This window comes from Drosophila busckii, chromosome 3R, assembly GCF_011750605.1.
Source record: "Drosophila busckii strain San Diego stock center, stock number 13000-0081.31 chromosome 3R, ASM1175060v1, whole genome shotgun sequence".
Lineage (NCBI taxonomy): Eukaryota > Metazoa > Arthropoda > Insecta > Diptera > Drosophilidae > Drosophila > Drosophila busckii.
The window spans coordinates 6,214,600-6,230,641 of NC_046607.1; the positions used below are offsets into that span (position 1 = coordinate 6,214,600).

Here is a 16,042-nt window from a genome sequence, read left to right on the forward strand (position 1 = left end):
TTGTTTACAATTGTTTACACCTGTAGACTGGCAAAAATTCAAACTACATGCACACAGGCATGTGTATTGTTTATAATAATGGCTTTAGGAACAAATGCTTAGAAGCAGCTCTACAAGCGTGTGTAAGCCTCGGTAAACCGAAGTTGGTAAATAATTAGCTTTTTGTTATTACATTTTGGTTTTCTTAGAGAATTTAAATAGTTTGCAGCGCAACTAATGCTTAAAAAAATAAATCGAAGCTGCCTTCGAACTTTAGTATACCTATCTTTTAAACTGTTTGTTTTTATCTCTCAGCTTTTTTCTATTTCATCAGAGCTGTGTATATACGTTTATACTTAAAGCGTGTTTCAAAACTGGCTGTGAAATTAGCATAGTTTATCATGTTGTTGTTTTTGTTGGTGTTCGTGTTATATGCCTTTGCTGGCCTTGCTTAAGACTTAAGAACCATCAATATTAAGGTAATTGTTTCAATTTGGTTTTGTCGCAAATTCAGCTGCCACGCCCCCTCATACTGCAGAGGCAATACCAGCTAGAACTCTTTAAAAAAGTTTAACGCGTCGCTTGAGCTCATTACGCCTCCACTGTGGCAGCCTATAGAACTCCGATCTGTTGCACTGCAATATATGCTCGAATTCGATGTCTGACAAATGACGCTGCAAATAGATAATAAGATTAGCATAGGTTATTACATTATAGCATATATATGGTTTACCTCCAGGTTGCAGCGATCAACGTCTGTGGGTAGACGATAGTTCGTTATAAGCAGTATGTGATAGGGATAGATTTTGGCAGGCTCATGCACCAGCATTGAGTGCGCCATGTTGGGCAAACTGCGTCTTATTAGTCCTGCCTGAGGATAGTGATAGGACAAAGCGCCCGAATATGTGCTCGATGCGGGCAAGTCGCCGCCCATTAGTGCGCGCCTGTCGCCCTCAGTAATTGAATCAACTGAAGCTATAGAAAGAGTAAAATTTAAAACAGTATTGATATATAATATAGCTGCTCGGCTTACCCTCTGATTTTCCGCAGCTTAGATCCGTGCTGTGGGTCTTGTCGCCCAAGCCTCCATAGGAGAAGTCCTATTCAACAGAAGAAACAAAGTTCAATTAGTCAAAGCGCTGGCAGAGCTTGAATAAAACATGCAATAGCTAAACTAAGCAAACAAACAGAAAAAACTAATCAACCAAAATCAAGTGTCAGGTGAGTATGTCTACAAAAGAGAGTTGTGCGCGCTTGAAAGAACAAATAGCTAAAGCAATTCTTACAGTGGCACCATGCAAAGTTGTGGCGGCGGCAGATGTTGTGGAGCTGAATGTGTGTGAGCGTGGAGCCAGACCGTATCCGGGCTTCGGTACATGCCGCAGCGCACTCACCACTGAGCCATTGTTGATGATGGTTAGATGTATTAGTTTATAGTGTGTAAATGTTTGTCAAGCGTGTATGATTGTATGTGTGTGTGTGTGTGAGGCAACAAATAATACGTATACGAAGGCATACACACACATAGATAGACAGATATATAGATAGATAGGTAGGAGTAGCAAATGTTAGACAGCAGACCAACCAGTTGAATTATTAACGAAATGATTTATGTTAGTCAGAGACAAAGAGCGAGCGAGCGAGAGAGAGCCCAGCGAACCAAACAGCCACAGCAGCATGAGTTATGAGAAATATAGAAAGAGAGACAAATGTTTGCAGTCAGCCACAAGTTGCGCCAAGTTATGTTGCTTATATAAAATGTATATGCTATATATTAGTTTTAGATATAGTTGATTAGAACAAGAACAAGACCAAGACCAATGTGAGCAACGACCAGCGACCAAAAATAGCAGCACTTACGGAGCTGTAGCCGTTGCGTATATACGGCGGCAAGGTGGTCGTCCTGAATCCGTATCCGGGCTTGGGCGGCGAGCGATAGGAATGTATGGCTAAAAACGTATATAATATTTTGATTTTACAGGGACCGTTTTCGATTATTATTATTTTTTTTTTGAAGCAAAATTATGTTTTTACTTGCTAAAAACAAATTTTGTCTTAAATTTAAAAAGAATTATTGTTAATTGTATTGTATTATTGTAATAATAATAACGGTCCCTGGCTTTAGAATTTATACCATCAAATTAAGAATAAACCTAAGCCTATGTCGAAAATGCCTAAATGTTTACCATTGTAGCTTGGCGCATTGCCCAGGGATTTGCCAAGCGAACCGCGATAGCTAGTCGAGCGATCGAACATCTCATCCTCATAGAAAGGCTTCTGGTGATCCAAGTTACGCGACGGCGAGGCGCCAAGTGGCGATTCATATCTGTAAAGTCAAGTCAACAATTGAGAATGAGTTTTAAACATTTTTGTTTTGGGTCTAACCTCAGTTTGTAGAGCGGCTCCTTGGAGGCGGAGGGTGTGCGCGAGGCATTTCGCGGATCCAAGTTGTTTTGCTTCCATTTTCTGTACTTGGCGTGCTCCTTCAGATCCTTGGCTATAGCTGAGCCAATGCCCGAGTTAAGCTTCTCCAACTGCTCCGCCTCGCGTTGCAGGCGTCTAAAGTAAAATAAAAGTGAATTTTATAAAAGTTGCTTGACAAACTGCTGCTGACTTACGTTTGCTCCTCGCCATTCTTAACCTTGCCATTGAGCTGCTGTCCGTTTTCTACGTTCTCATCGTCATCATCCGATACGGGCACACCCTTGTAGGTGTCACTATAGCGCCGCCTGCGCTCCGGATCTGTGTAGGGATACGGCGGCGCTGGGAAATCATCGCGTTCGATTTTAGGCTGCTCGCCTGGTGGTGGCTTCTTGGCCGCGGGATAGTGCGACAGCTCAATTGGTTCTTCGTTGTTCATGCCCGGACTCTTGGGCCGCGAAGGCGTCTCCGAGCGTATGGCATCCACCAGCACCTTCATGGCGCTGCGCGTGCGCGAATGTGGACGCGATGGTGGTCGACTGCCCGCCACAGAGCCCGCATTGCTCACCGTCGCATAGGATGTGGGCCTATGGAAGTGCGGCGACAGCGGCGTCTTGTCATACGGATCGATTGGCTTGCGCAAATAATGCGGCGCATCTGTCAGATAGCTATAGGTATATATGCGTGAAATATCCTCGCCATTCGGTCGTCCATATTCGCGCAATATCAGCCCCGGACTAACTGTGCGATAATGCTGCAATTTAAATTTAGCTCAATTAGTTTATAGACTCATTTAAAATTGAAGTTTTATTTGTGCTGCGACATGGTTTGCATGTAGATTTTAGTTAGGCAAATCAAAAAATAAACATAATCGAAATCATAAAATTAAAATTCAAAAACAAACCTTGCGGCTAGAGGAATAAACTGAACCATTAATGCTCGGTGTTCTGGAACGGATGTACTGCAAAACGAACGAAAAATCATAACGCAAGCTCAAAACAATAAAATTATAAATGAAAAGTCGAGCTTCGAACAGGCCGAAGACTGAATACACTTGCAAATCAAATACAGGGGGAATTGCAATTAAAAGAAATTGCTAAGAAATAAATTGAACTTAAGCTCCTTTTCAATTGAATCAATGATTCAATTGTTTAATTTTAGAGCAATCAAAAATAATGTTGTAAAGCAAAAATTCAAAATAATAAAGTTTGTTAGTATGTGTGTAATTTTAAAATTTGTTTGATTGTAGAAAATGCATATTTATGCAATTAAATTGCTATGGGAATTTTTAAAAATCGTTGTGCTATTTAAAGAATGTTTATAAATTTTTTCAACAGAACTAAAATTATTTATTGTGAGTGGTTATCCCTAAATAATTGCAAGTGCATTCTGCATTAAAAAATAAATAAATTCAAAATAAATTCAAATAAATTGTAATTAGTGCAGTAAAGTGTTTGAGTGTGTGTGTGTTAGTGAGTGTGCATTCACATTAGTATGAGTAGCGATGCAGCATTCTCTGTTGCAAGTACATACCATGTCACTGAGCGCACTGGAGCTCATGCGATCGCATTCGGTGTCTGTAAAGTTGCCATTGGAGACGCCACCGGTGACGGAGGTGGTGCCTGGGCGGCCGTTCAGTATGATGCCGGACTCGGAGGGGCCGGGACCGCAGCGCGGATGCCAAATGGCGCTGCCCTGCAGATACATTTCCTCGCCATCGCCAAAGGGATCGCCGCACTTGGTGCAGCGGGCACAGGTTGGATGGAAGTGATGATTGTCGCCGGCCTGCAGCACCTTGCCGCTGATGAAGCGATTGCAGTAGGCGCACTTGACGCCGAAGCTCTTTTGGTAGCACTTCTCGCAATATGGCACCGCATCTTTGCCCATGTACTCGCCATTCAGCACAGCATTGCAGGCCTTGCAGCGAAAGCACCAGACATGCCATTGCCGGTCCAAGGCGACGAGCGCTTGGCCCTCCTTCAGCAGCTCACCGCAGCCGGCGCAGTCATTGGGATCATAGTCCTCCTTCATTTGCGCCTTGTGCGACAAGACGCCGCCCGTCATCTGCTGATGCGCGGTGGCGCGCGTGGGACTCTCCGCCGGCGGCGCAGGTGAGGCAACGCCCGCCTGACGCGAAGGCGAAGCATTCGGTGGCATGCCACCGGATACGCAATGCTCGCAAAGCACCTCTTTGCCGGTGTTGGTTACCTTGCTGCCGGACTTGAAGGGCTGCTGGCACTTGGAGCACGTGAAGCATTTCTGGTGATACGTCTTGCCCATGGTGCTGACCACCTCGCCCTCGACATACTGCTGGCAGGTTGCGCATTTGGTGCCATACAGGCGCTGGTAGTCAGGTATGCAGTAGTAGGAGCCGTCCTTTGTAAAGAAACCGCCGGTGGCCAGAGACTTCTTGCACTGACAGCACTGGAAGCACGCCTTGTGAAAATGATTGTCCGCCACGCGCAAAACTTCGCCGGAACATTTCTTTGTGCACTTTGCACAATAAATTTTTTGTTTACCTGCGAAGAGCGAGGAGTGAAAGTTGTGAGTGATTAGTGTGGCGCAAACGGCAATTAAATCAACGCACAAAGTCTGACTTTAATACAGATTACGTATACGTAATATGTATACATATAATTGTATGGTTCATCATCAGCCGCTGATGTCATATTCATGTGATGTGATAATGCTACAACCTTGTGCTGCTTTTTACCCCCAATGCGTGTATGCATGTATGTGTGTGGTTGTGAGTGTGTGTGTATCAGTGGGGGGTGGAAATAGTATGCAGATTTGAGAACCAACTATGAATTGAGCTATAGCAATAGCTGTATATATTGTATATTCAGTAGATGTTTGTGTTTTCAAGTTTTCCCTTGTAAGTATTTATCTAGGCATACTTTAATATATTATGAATCATGCGCAAACAGTTAATCTTATCATTGATAAGGCCAAGGGCGGCATATACTTGATATACTATATAGACACTTGTCTGTGTGTGCGCACAAGTGTTTCTATAGGTAAATAACAAAATTCTTAAGCAAATTTCTCAGCAATTTGTCTGATATATGATTGCATATAAACCAGGGCGTCAGCTGCTTTCAAAAAAGGGTAAACTAAAGAGAGGAGCTGCAGCAGGGGTGCATGCAATGCAATGATATCTGAAGAGCAACCTGATCGCACGATAAGCAAAAACCATTATCTTTCTCCGTATTACTTGTAACCCACTTGAGCGCTTCTCATTCTCTCGCTTCTGTCTTTCATGTCTGTGTGTGCTAATTTATTTACACTTTGTTGTTAACTTGTAGTTTGTATTGTTCACGTAATAAATACATTTAAAACTCGCATTATTTTTAGAAAATATCAAAGCCACAAATTTCCAGGCATGTCGGCTGATTGCAAAAGCTCTCAACTTTTCTAGCCAAACATTAGCGCTCTATTGTTTTACTAGATAACAAAAGCTTCAACAAACACACACAAATTGCTTACAAAAATATAGCTTGAACAAATTGTACAAAATTTGTTGTTATGTTTTTCTTCTGTGCTGGGCTGCCTAATGTTTTTATTTGCCTTTCGGCTTTTTGTATTATATTCATTTGTGTGTATTCCAAAATAGTATTTATTGATAAGCAGTTGGCATTATAATGATGACGTTTGCCTGATGAATGAGAGAGAGCATACATACGAACATTACGTATACGCACACATTTGTACGTGCTTCAATTAATTCTATCGCTAGCTTATTTTTTTTTTTGTTTTTGTATGTGGGCGCTTTGCTTGTTTATTATGCAATCAAGCATATTTTTCACAGCGCGTAGCATTTGAATTATTGATTTTGGCAGCTTGTTTATTAAACTTTTATTTTGAGCTCAGAGTTTTTCCAAACAATTAGCCAAGTTATGATAATTAAACAGCTGCGGGCAGTGCAAGAAATTTTGCAAGAGACTTCGACAAATGCCGAGCAAGAAACGAAAGCCAACGAGTGCAAAAGCATTTTCTTTCGCTTTTTTTATTATAATTAATGGCGGCACCACGGCTGTCTGGATGATGTCATCTCGCACAACAGCAAAAAAAAAAAAAAAAAACAAACACTATATGCGAATAGAGTTCAAGTAATTTGAAGTTGTGTCAGACGAGCGCAAAGCGTAACAGCATGTGCCACAAAAACAGGTTCTGAGACCAACAAGCGACAGAATATCACGTAAACGTAGTTTAAAGCTTAAATTTGAATTTGAGTTTGAATTTGTGTAAACACACAGACACACACAAACCGGTCGCTGCGACAGCTGACAAACAAATGAGCGGGGAGTGTGGGGCAAGTCCAAGGTTAAATAATATTGAATGTTTGAATGTGTGAGGTCAAACTGCAGGCCACATATTTAAATTAATTAAAGCCGCGCCCTACTTAGTATAGCAAATGCCATTCTAGTCTGACAAATCAAAATCAAAATTGAGTGTGTATCTATGCTTTGTATGCGTCATAGCCTTGAACAGGATGCGGCTAAAGTCAAGGACATTGCAGGTCAAAACAATGCGTAGCTGCTGCTGCTGCTGCTGCTGCTGAATTGCAATACAGACTCAACATCGAAAATTTCACTAAGCAAAAAACATATTGCCAAACGCCTACACTCTCCACAGCTTTGCTTACGTCTGCACATCAACAAACATATAAAAAGTATATATGTGATCATCATAAAAACAACTAAAACACAAACATACCTGTAGAAATTTAATTTTGGAAATAAAATGCTTAAATGGCTTTGCTATGTTTTTGTGTGTTTATTTCGGTTCACCTGACGTATACGTAATATGCGCTTGGCCTGCAGTTAACGCAATGAAAGTGCTTCCTGTGTCTGCTTATAAGATAAAAAGTGAAATGCAACACACCGAGAGCTAAGATGACGCCGCGTCTACAAAAATAACTTATTCAATTAGGCATAGACAACTTCGACGTGGGCCGCAGCGAGTCTCAAGCAGAGCAGAGCAGGCAAAGTGGGAAGTGGGAAGTGGGAAGTGGGCAGGTGGCGTAGCCGCCAACACTTTCTTTCTACGCAAGTGCTCTGACCCATATAGTAAATGCCTTGGGAAAATGAGTTGCAGTCGCGCAGGCAATTTGAACAAATCAACAGGCAAGTAAATGAGGGGGGCAAAAATAAATTTTGACAGGCAAATAAACTCAAAAGTTTAAACTCAACAAAAAGAAATGAGGCATCAATGCAACAACATTGCCCCTTTTTTTTCACTTTTCGTTTTCATTTCAATTTCGTGTATGTGGCGCGTTAAAGGAAACCAACAACGCAAGCATAACCACATAACCACAAAAACCCCAAAAACTGAAGGCCCATTGGGAAGTCAATGTGCTTGCTCGTCATGAATTCATATTGAGTAAATGCTGTTGTTGTTGTTTTATGCTGTTTATTTATCTATTGTTAAGCCTTTTATGTAGCAGAGAGATAGAGATAGAGAGTGAGAGAGAGGGCAGAGAGCGTTGATCGTTTAACGAGCAATGACCAACCAAACGTACGATGCACAAATTACGGATATGCATATAAGGGCATGCCGGGGAGGGCAGAGGAAGTGGTGGAGATGGAGGTGGAGGGAGTGCTGGCCTCAAGTCAATTAGACATTTTAAGCACGCACACAACTACAAGTGTTTGCTGCCAAGTACCGAGAGCACCAAGTACTTAAGCAAAGCACATGAACTTAATTAGGGCCCCCAACCGGACGAGAGCCACCCAAGTAATTAATCATTGAGTAAAAAGCAGACAATAGCTCTAACTGTAACTATGGCATTCACTAGAATGATCATACAATGCGGTAACGGTAAAATTCAAAGGCATAAAGATGACGCTAAAGTCGACGCCCTAACATAACGGTAACGTGTGTAATTGCAGTTGTCTGCGTTGCCTGCACTTTGAGATTGATTCGCTCAGCTATGTACGCTATCAAGTTAATTTGGGACGCAAAGAGTTGAAAAGAATATCGAAAAAGGCACAACAAAACACAAAAAATAATAAAAACGCATAAAAAACTTGTTCTTACAACAACACTGACGTCATCGCAGCTGAGCACTAAAAATGGGGAGTGGACGAGAGACCGCCACTCGTATACACACATGTGTTTTGCGTTTATATGTGTGTGTGCCTGTGGGAACGCATGCAGTGCTGCGCTCTCAGATGATGTGCTCCACCAGCTGGTCAATATTGATTAACTTAACGAAATGCATGCCACTATATACTAGTGTCAGCGCAACTTTATATGATTTTTTTCTTATGCCGTGCCATAATACGTTACTAATGCGATAATACCATCAAGTGAACACACACACACACACACACACACTTATGAGTATCTTCAGGAGTGGCAAAATGAGAGAGAGAGAGAGAGAGCGCCTAAGAGAGCGCTTGTCCCCCAGCCACCCTCTTTCACTTCATACACTTATTGCTGTGTGCCTTTGCACAATTTCGCTCACACACACACACACATATATACCTTTTGTCGGCATACACTCTCAGACTTACCCATAACGATATACTGCTACTCTTCGCACTCTTGCCTGCGATATGGGGGAGGGAAACACACGCGGCTCACACACAAAACACACACACACACACAGACGCGCGCGTAGAAAAGACAACAAATACAAGCGCACAGGTCACCACTACTCTGGCTGCCCCTTCACTTCACTTCACTAACAATTTTTCAACTGCTTGGATTTTTTTCTATTTGTATATTTCTTAGATACATTCGCAGTTCACGTGGATTTCCTTTTTAATTGTAGGTGGCTAGCGGTGTAGTTTAGAATTATATAGTGTGAGTGTGTGTGTGCAAAAACCTTTTATATTTCTTATTTGTTTTAATTTAAAACAATTCGTGCGCACAATTCCTTTTTCTATTTTATTCACAAATGGTATTTGCTTTCGATTTGCCCACAAAATCACAGTGAATACGAATTACTTTATATATAAAATTTCTCTTGAAAGATATTCTTATTAAAAAAATAACACCCGCACCAACAAACACCGACAGGCGACGACAACACAACCTCACGGCTCGGCAACAATTTTAACACAAATAATTCTTTTAAAAATAACACCCACTGTAAAATAGTGTTGTCGCTCGCGAGCGAACGAACCAAATTCACTAAAGTGAGCGAACTGAACCAGTTCAGCTCAGTCGTACTTTTCTTGTTGTTACTTAGTTCTTTGCTCTATTTTGTTTCTAAGATTCTTTATAATAAAAATAGCTTTTCTACTTGTGTTTTAATACAGACTTAGTGAACTAACGAACTAAAATAAAGATGAACCAAGTCCAACGACAAATAAGAAAATATGAGCAGGCTCGAAAGAACAAGAATCCAATTAGCACATATTATCCTAAGTGCGATGACGTATCGAACCAGCAAATATTATCGAAATATTGCGTGAGCAGTTTGAATTGCATTTCAATGAAAGAATTCAACAGTTGAATGCAGTGAAAATAAAAATAGAATAATCCACATCGAAATAATGCATTCAAATCTGATTAAAATCAAAATTAATGCATTTGAAAACCTGTCGTCAAAATAATTTAAACTTGTTAATAAAGCAATTGTTAAAACTATTTACTTTATTGAATGATTTTATCTTTAAGTTGTATTAGTTTTTATTTTGATAAATATATGTTTTATAAATATATCAGTACAAAAGGAATGAACTGTTAAAAAGCATATATTTTTAATAAGATATCAATTAATTGGTGCTTCCACCTTAAGCAGCTGCTGTATTTAATTTTGTCATTATGCTGAATATTTGCAAGCTTACATGTTAAATTACGACTAACTTAAAGCATATAAGGATAGATATTAAGCATTATAATGTGGGCCCGGCGTTGGTACACTGAGTGGTGCTTCAAATCCAGCTGCCGTCTCGGCGGGCGGTGTCTCTGGGGGTGCAACGCTGCCAATGCGTTCCTTTAGCGTCTCGTAAAGCTTATGAATGTGCTCATTGTGCGCCGTAGTAGGTTGCATGGCCTTCATCAAAGTGCCGAGACGTCCCACAGGCAACTTGCTGTGCACATACCAGAGCAGCTTAAGCATGTGCCTGGAAGTTACATTCTCACGCGTGAGTCCAGCGAATATAAACTCATCGAAGAGTGTGGTGCAAAAGTCCTCGGTGGAGAACTCTTCGCTCATGGGTATGAGGAGCGCAATTAAAGAGTGCAGGAAGGGATCTTCATAAGCGCGATCATCCTTGCAGCTGGACAAAATAGCCAAGATACGCAGCACACCTACACGATCCTTAGTGCGCGCCGTGTGCAGTGTATAATACATGGCCAAAATGCTTGCCACCGAACTCTCTTGTATATACGCCTCTACAGCATCTGGCGCCGGGCCAGAATGCTCAATGGTTGTAAGCGCAGATTCGCGTTCATCGGGTGGCAGTTTGGCATGTAGACTGCGACATTGATCATCCACCATGAGAGACATGAGCGCGGGTAGAAATTTAGTAACCACCTGACTGTCCAGCTTGGGTTCCTTAAAGTCCTGCGAATCGATCATGACCCAAGCGCTTAGGCCCAGAGCCAACATGCGCAGCAGCAATATAAGAATTTGGTTATCTCGTGGCATGCCTTCGTTGTTGATTAGATGTTGTAGTATCTTAATGGCCGACGTGGCCAAAAAGTTAATGGCATAAGGATCGCAGAGGGTCATGGATAAATCACCCAGTACTTGCTCCTGGCCGCGCTTAATGTTATCCAGAAAGCCTTGCAGCTCGCGCGATCTTTTTATATCCACGTTCTTCTCACGTATGCAGGCATCCAGACACCAGGTGAACTTATGGCAAGGATCAATAGAGATAATCTCTTGCACTTCCAAGTCGTGCAAAGCCATTAATAGCTCCGCACGCAGCGTACAATAATGTACATTCCGTGTGCGCAAAAAGAGCGTTCGCAGGAACTGCAATACCATGTCATACAGCTTGACGCTAGTGCCAATCATGTTGGCCAACTTCTCCACTACTTCGCCCTGACGCCGTACTTTGGGCGTAGGCTGAAAGAACAAATTATTCAGATTGGTATGATCAAAGAGTATATGCTCCTTTTCGCGAATATATTGCGACAGAAGCGGCGACACCTCATCACCAAACAGCGACTGATTGTCGCGCCAGATCTGTCGCTTGACTTCCGTGTCCGTGTCAGCATAGAGTTCGCGATCCCGCACCAATATGCGCAAATATTTGTCATCAATGTGCTGTGTGTTTCTCAGAATGGCCATGACGACGGGACGCAGCTGCTTAACACGCACCACCGGAAAACTCTTGACCAGCAGCTCCTTTAATTTTTTGTCCCGTTCCCGTGGGTCCTTTTGGCCCAGCTCATTAATGTGTGCAATTAACTTGTCTCTTAGCTCTTCCATCAGTGACGTATGAAAGTCCAGACGTCTGACGCCATGCAAATCCAAAAGGGGCAGCATGGGACGCAACGATGGCAAGAGTACGCCATTTTCCAGCTGAAAACTCTCGATGGCCTTTAAGGGATCTGTGCAGGAGGTCAGCGCCTCACGCAAGTATGCCTGACCTGGTATATTGACATCTTCCAAGCCGGTGCCAACGTTCTTAGCCGGTGCGCTCATTTTTATACAAAAACACTACAAAATTCTCTGTTGTTGTTTTTTTCGGTTTTCGTTTTAAACCATGCATGGATGACAGTGTATTGCTACACATGGCGCCTGGCGCACTTACCAGTCTGATAGTGGTGAGTAACAGTGACCAGACGACTGAAACAAGTTTATCGACCATCGCTAGAGAGAGCAAAGAAAAGCAAATTGGTGGAAAACTGGCTGGATGTGCGGAAAATTATTAAATGCATTTTCGTATTGTTTAGCTAAAGAGTGCAAACAAAAAACTGTGCATAAAACAAAGTCGTAGTAAAACATTTATAAGCGGCCTGCGGCTGTGTATATGTGTGTGTTTGTGTACCGGAGTTCTTGTTGCTGCCGGACGTTGAGGTGAAGAAGCAGTGGAGAAGGATACATAATTACACCAGCTTTGTGGGAGTTCAAGTTTAACTGCGTGTATATATACATGTGTGTGCGTGTGTGTGTGTTTTAAATGTGTGTGTAACACCCCCAAAGGCGCTCTCTTTTGCACACTCGAACATACTTTGTGTGTGTGTGTAAAGTTACAACAACTGCTTTGTGTAAAGCTTGTAGCAAGTAAAAAATAGTTGCAAAGTGGGGAGAAGAGTGGAGGCTGAGTGATTAGGCGACTGCGTTCGCCAATCTGCCGTTTTGTTTTGTGCGCACATTCGCGTGCTTGTCTTTGTTTAGGGGATCGGCGGTGCGTTTGTGCAACGCTTTGCGGCAGCGCTTTGTGGCCATCAGCTGGATACGGATTTTGTGACGGCGGCGACACAAACAGCGCCGAAGTGGATGCCCATGCACGCGGTGGTCTGGGCATTGCCCAGGACTTTGGGATGGCTGGGCCAGCAGCGGGGCCCTCCGGACACATGTACGGCGCCGTTACGCCACAGGACAGTAAGTTAGCTGGCTTGAATTTGCAATATCCAGCGCTTAACTGTCTTCTGAACTTTTTGCAGTGATTGTGCGTGACATGGTGCAAATGCCACAGCCGCCTCCTTCAAATGCGCCAACCTCAGCTGATGCCTGCCTCAGCATTGTGCATTCGCTTATGTGCCATCGTCAGGGCGGCGAGAGCGAGGGCTTTGCCAAGCGCGCCATAGAGTCGCTAGTGAAAAAACTGAAAGAGAAGCGCGACGAATTGGATTCACTGATAACGGCCATAACCACCAATGGCGCACATCCAAGCAAATGTGTTACCATACAGCGCACACTCGACGGCCGTCTACAGGTAAGCGTGTGCTTTAAAGAGAGACTTGCTCTCCCTCTCTCTCTCTCGCTCATTCTCTTATCGCTAGAGTGGTGGTCTGTTTGTTCATTTGTTTTGCTTTGTGTTTAGTATTTCCGTTTGCGATACGCGACAGTTTTGTTGTTAGTGCGGCTTTATTTATACTTTATATGTATGCTTTATATTTTAGGTGGCCGGTCGCAAGGGCTTTCCACACGTGATTTACGCGCGCATTTGGCGCTGGCCAGATCTGCATAAGAACGAGCTAAAGCACGTCAAATATTGCTCCTATGCATTCGATCTCAAGTGCGACTCAGTTTGTGTAAATCCCTATCACTATGAGCGCGTCGTTTCACCGGGCATTGATTTGTCCGGATTGAGTTTGCAGTCGGGCCCGAGCCGTCTGGTCAAGGATGAATACTCAGCCGGCTCATTAGTGGGTGGCATGGATATTGATGGCAATGATATTGGTACTATACAGCATCATCCCACGCAAATGGTGGGACCTGCGGGCTATGGCTATCCGCCGCAAGGTCCTGGACCAGGTGACTATGGTATGCAGGCAAATATTATTTTGTATAGTTTAGGTTTGTTTTTATTTTATTTTATTTTTTCATTTTGCTTGGGTTTTCTTTTGTTTTCTTTTACGTTTTTAGTTACCGATGCTAATCAAATGAGTGCAATGTACGCTGCCGGGCGCGCAATACCAAAAATTGAGCCACCAGATGGTAATGGCTCACGTAGCTCCTGGATGGCATTGCCGCCAACGCCACCATCGCGTATGAATCGTGTTGCTCCACAGCAGCAACAACAACAACAACAGCAGCAGCAGTCCGCCCCACAACAGCCACAAAACCCATCCCAAGCAGCTCCGCACACGCTTTGTAAGCCATGCTTAGGTTTCTTTAATTTTTTTGAGCTCAAATGTTTCATATTCTTTTATTTGCCAATGTTATGCAAATCTTATAAATTATCTTGCTTGCAGCAGTACCGCATGGCATGCCCGGCATGGCAGCCATGAATGCTGTGACTGGTCCTGGACCCGTAATGGCGCCGCCACCCCCGCCAACACAAGCAGCAAACGCTCAGGGCAATGGCGTGCATCACTCACAAGCCAGCTCACCCACAGACGCCTCCACGATGGCGATGCAGCAACAACAACCGCCGCCAGGTGGTGGCACACCCAATGTACCAGGATCTGGGAGCAATTCCAATGCTGCCAATGCTGCTGGCTATGGCTATGGTACACCGTCAGCAAATGCACAAATGCAAAGCGTAAACAGCGGCAATCCCAATAACAGCCAAGGTTCGGGCACTGTGCATGCTCAGCAACAGCAGCAGAATGGTTATGTGCCACAGCCACAGGCTGGTCAGCCAGGCGGTTATGGTGCAGCACAGTCACCGTCAGCGCAACAACAACAACAGCCGGCACCTGGCAGTCAAAGTAATGCTGGAGGTCAGACCAGTGGCGGTGGTGGCACAACTGGTACCTGGACTGGTCCAAATACACTCACTTACACACAGTCGATGCAGCCGCCTGATCCGCGTACACTGCCTGGCGCCTATTGTAAGTTAAAATGCCCTGTCGCAATTTATTTTATTATGCTTTTGATAATTGCAGGGAACTCGGCGTTGCCTGGAGATCTGGCTTCACCGCAACAGGCGCAGCCACAGCAGCAGCAGCAACAACAGCTACGTTTGCTATCACGACAACCAGCACCAGAGTATTGGTGCTCTATAGCTTACTTTGAGCTCGACACACAGGTGGGCGAGACATTTAAGGTGCCCTCGGCCAAGCCGAATGTCATTATCGATGGATATGTGGATCCCTCGGGTGGCAATCGTTTCTGCTTGGGTGCGCTCAGTAATGTGCATCGTACGGAACAGTCTGAGCGTGCTAGGTAAGCTCTATTGCTGTGTTTACTATGAACTGTCCTAAATCCACTTTCGCTACATTTTTAGACTACATATAGGCAAGGGCGTGCAGTTGGATTTGCGTGGCGAGGGTGATGTATGGCTGCGTTGCCTCAGTGATAATTCTGTTTTTGTACAAAGCTATTATCTGGATCGAGAAGCGGGTCGCACGCCTGGCGATGCTGTACATAAAATTTATCCAGCTGCCTGCATCAAAGTAAATGCTATAAAAATGCTTAAAAAAACTTTCCAAATGCTAATGCTGTTTCTTTTGCAGGTGTTTGATTTGCGCCAGTGCCATCAACAGATGCATTCGCTTGCCACCAATGCACAGGCGGCAGCCGCTGCTCAAGCGGCCGCAGTCGCTGGCGTCTCCAATCAGCAAATAGGAGGTGGCGGCAGAAGTATGTATAAATAATAATTGTGTATTTTTTTTGCTAATTATTTGAATTGTAGGCATTACAGCTGCTGCTGGTATTGGCGTTGATGATCTACGCCGACTTTGCATATTGCGGCTGAGTTTTGTCAAAGGTTGGGGCCCAGATTATCCGCGACAATCGATCAAGGAGACGCCCTGCTGGATCGAGGTGCATTTGCATCGTGCACTACAGCTACTGGATGAGGTGCTCCATGCCATGCCTATCGATGGAGCGGCTGCCTAATTGAGCCACACATACACATACACACGCATACATATTTATTATTCAAAACATGCAAGCGTCGTAATTGTTAGTTTAAGTTTAATTTTGAGCAGCTATCATGTTAAGTTAAGCGCATAAACAACAACAAAAAGCAAACAAAAGAGTATAAAATATTTAGCTTTGTTTTGCTATTATGAATGTAATTATGTTTGCCTTTAATTATTTAATAATAATTTTTATAAA

General features: G+C 43.4%; 3 protein-coding genes across 9 annotated transcripts; 1 reads left to right on the forward strand and 2 right to left on the reverse strand.

Annotated features, from left to right (window-relative positions):
- Positions 1 to 3: 3 nt before the first annotated feature.
- Positions 4 to 9,444, reverse strand: LOC108603473 (actin-binding LIM protein 2). Of its 4 annotated transcripts, none has more exons than XM_017992315.1 (10): positions 8,919 to 9,444; positions 3,934 to 4,919; positions 3,305 to 3,361; positions 2,598 to 3,154; positions 2,365 to 2,538; positions 2,166 to 2,305; positions 1,840 to 1,928; positions 1,013 to 1,079; positions 713 to 954; positions 4 to 653 (listed from the first exon to the last, which is right to left on the reverse strand). In XM_017992315.1, exons 1-10 carry the CDS (start codon positions 8,920 to 8,922, stop codon positions 540 to 542), a joined length of 2,430 nt encoding a protein of 809 aa, XP_017847804.1. In that variant the 5' UTR covers positions 8,923 to 9,444; the 3' UTR covers positions 4 to 539. The 4 variants fall into 4 exon arrangements, with proteins under 4 accessions (XP_017847804.1, XP_017847801.1, XP_017847802.1 ...); XM_017992312.1 differs by lacking the exon at positions 8,919 to 9,444 and adding an exon at positions 4,988 to 5,265; XM_017992313.1 differs by lacking the exons at positions 3,305 to 3,361; positions 8,919 to 9,444 and adding an exon at positions 4,988 to 5,266.
- Positions 9,445 to 10,108: 664 nt separating this feature from the next.
- LOC108603549 (negative elongation factor B) lies at positions 10,109 to 12,176 on the reverse strand. The gene is made up of 2 exons (XM_017992468.2): positions 12,120 to 12,176; positions 10,109 to 12,025 (listed from the first exon to the last, which is right to left on the reverse strand). Exons 1-2 carry the CDS (start codon positions 12,174 to 12,176, stop codon positions 10,241 to 10,243), a joined length of 1,842 nt encoding a protein of 613 aa, XP_017847957.2. The 3' UTR covers positions 10,109 to 10,240.
- A 126-nt stretch (positions 12,177 to 12,302) lies between these two features.
- On the forward strand, positions 12,303 to 16,024 carry LOC108603548 (mothers against decapentaplegic homolog 4). 4 transcript variants are annotated; one of them, XM_017992464.1, is made up of 9 exons: positions 12,303 to 12,913; positions 12,976 to 13,247; positions 13,435 to 13,798; positions 13,901 to 14,128; positions 14,230 to 14,811; positions 14,866 to 15,145; positions 15,207 to 15,375; positions 15,436 to 15,562; positions 15,615 to 16,024. In XM_017992464.1, exons 1-9 carry the CDS (start codon positions 12,853 to 12,855, stop codon positions 15,818 to 15,820), a joined length of 2,289 nt encoding a protein of 762 aa, XP_017847953.1. In that variant the 5' UTR covers positions 12,303 to 12,852; the 3' UTR covers positions 15,821 to 16,024. The 4 variants fall into 4 exon arrangements, with proteins under 4 accessions (XP_017847953.1, XP_017847954.1, XP_017847955.1 ...); XM_017992465.1 differs by having other exon boundaries at positions 14,233 to 14,811; XM_017992466.1 differs by lacking the exon at positions 13,901 to 14,128.
- Positions 16,025 to 16,042: the final 18 nt, after the last annotated feature.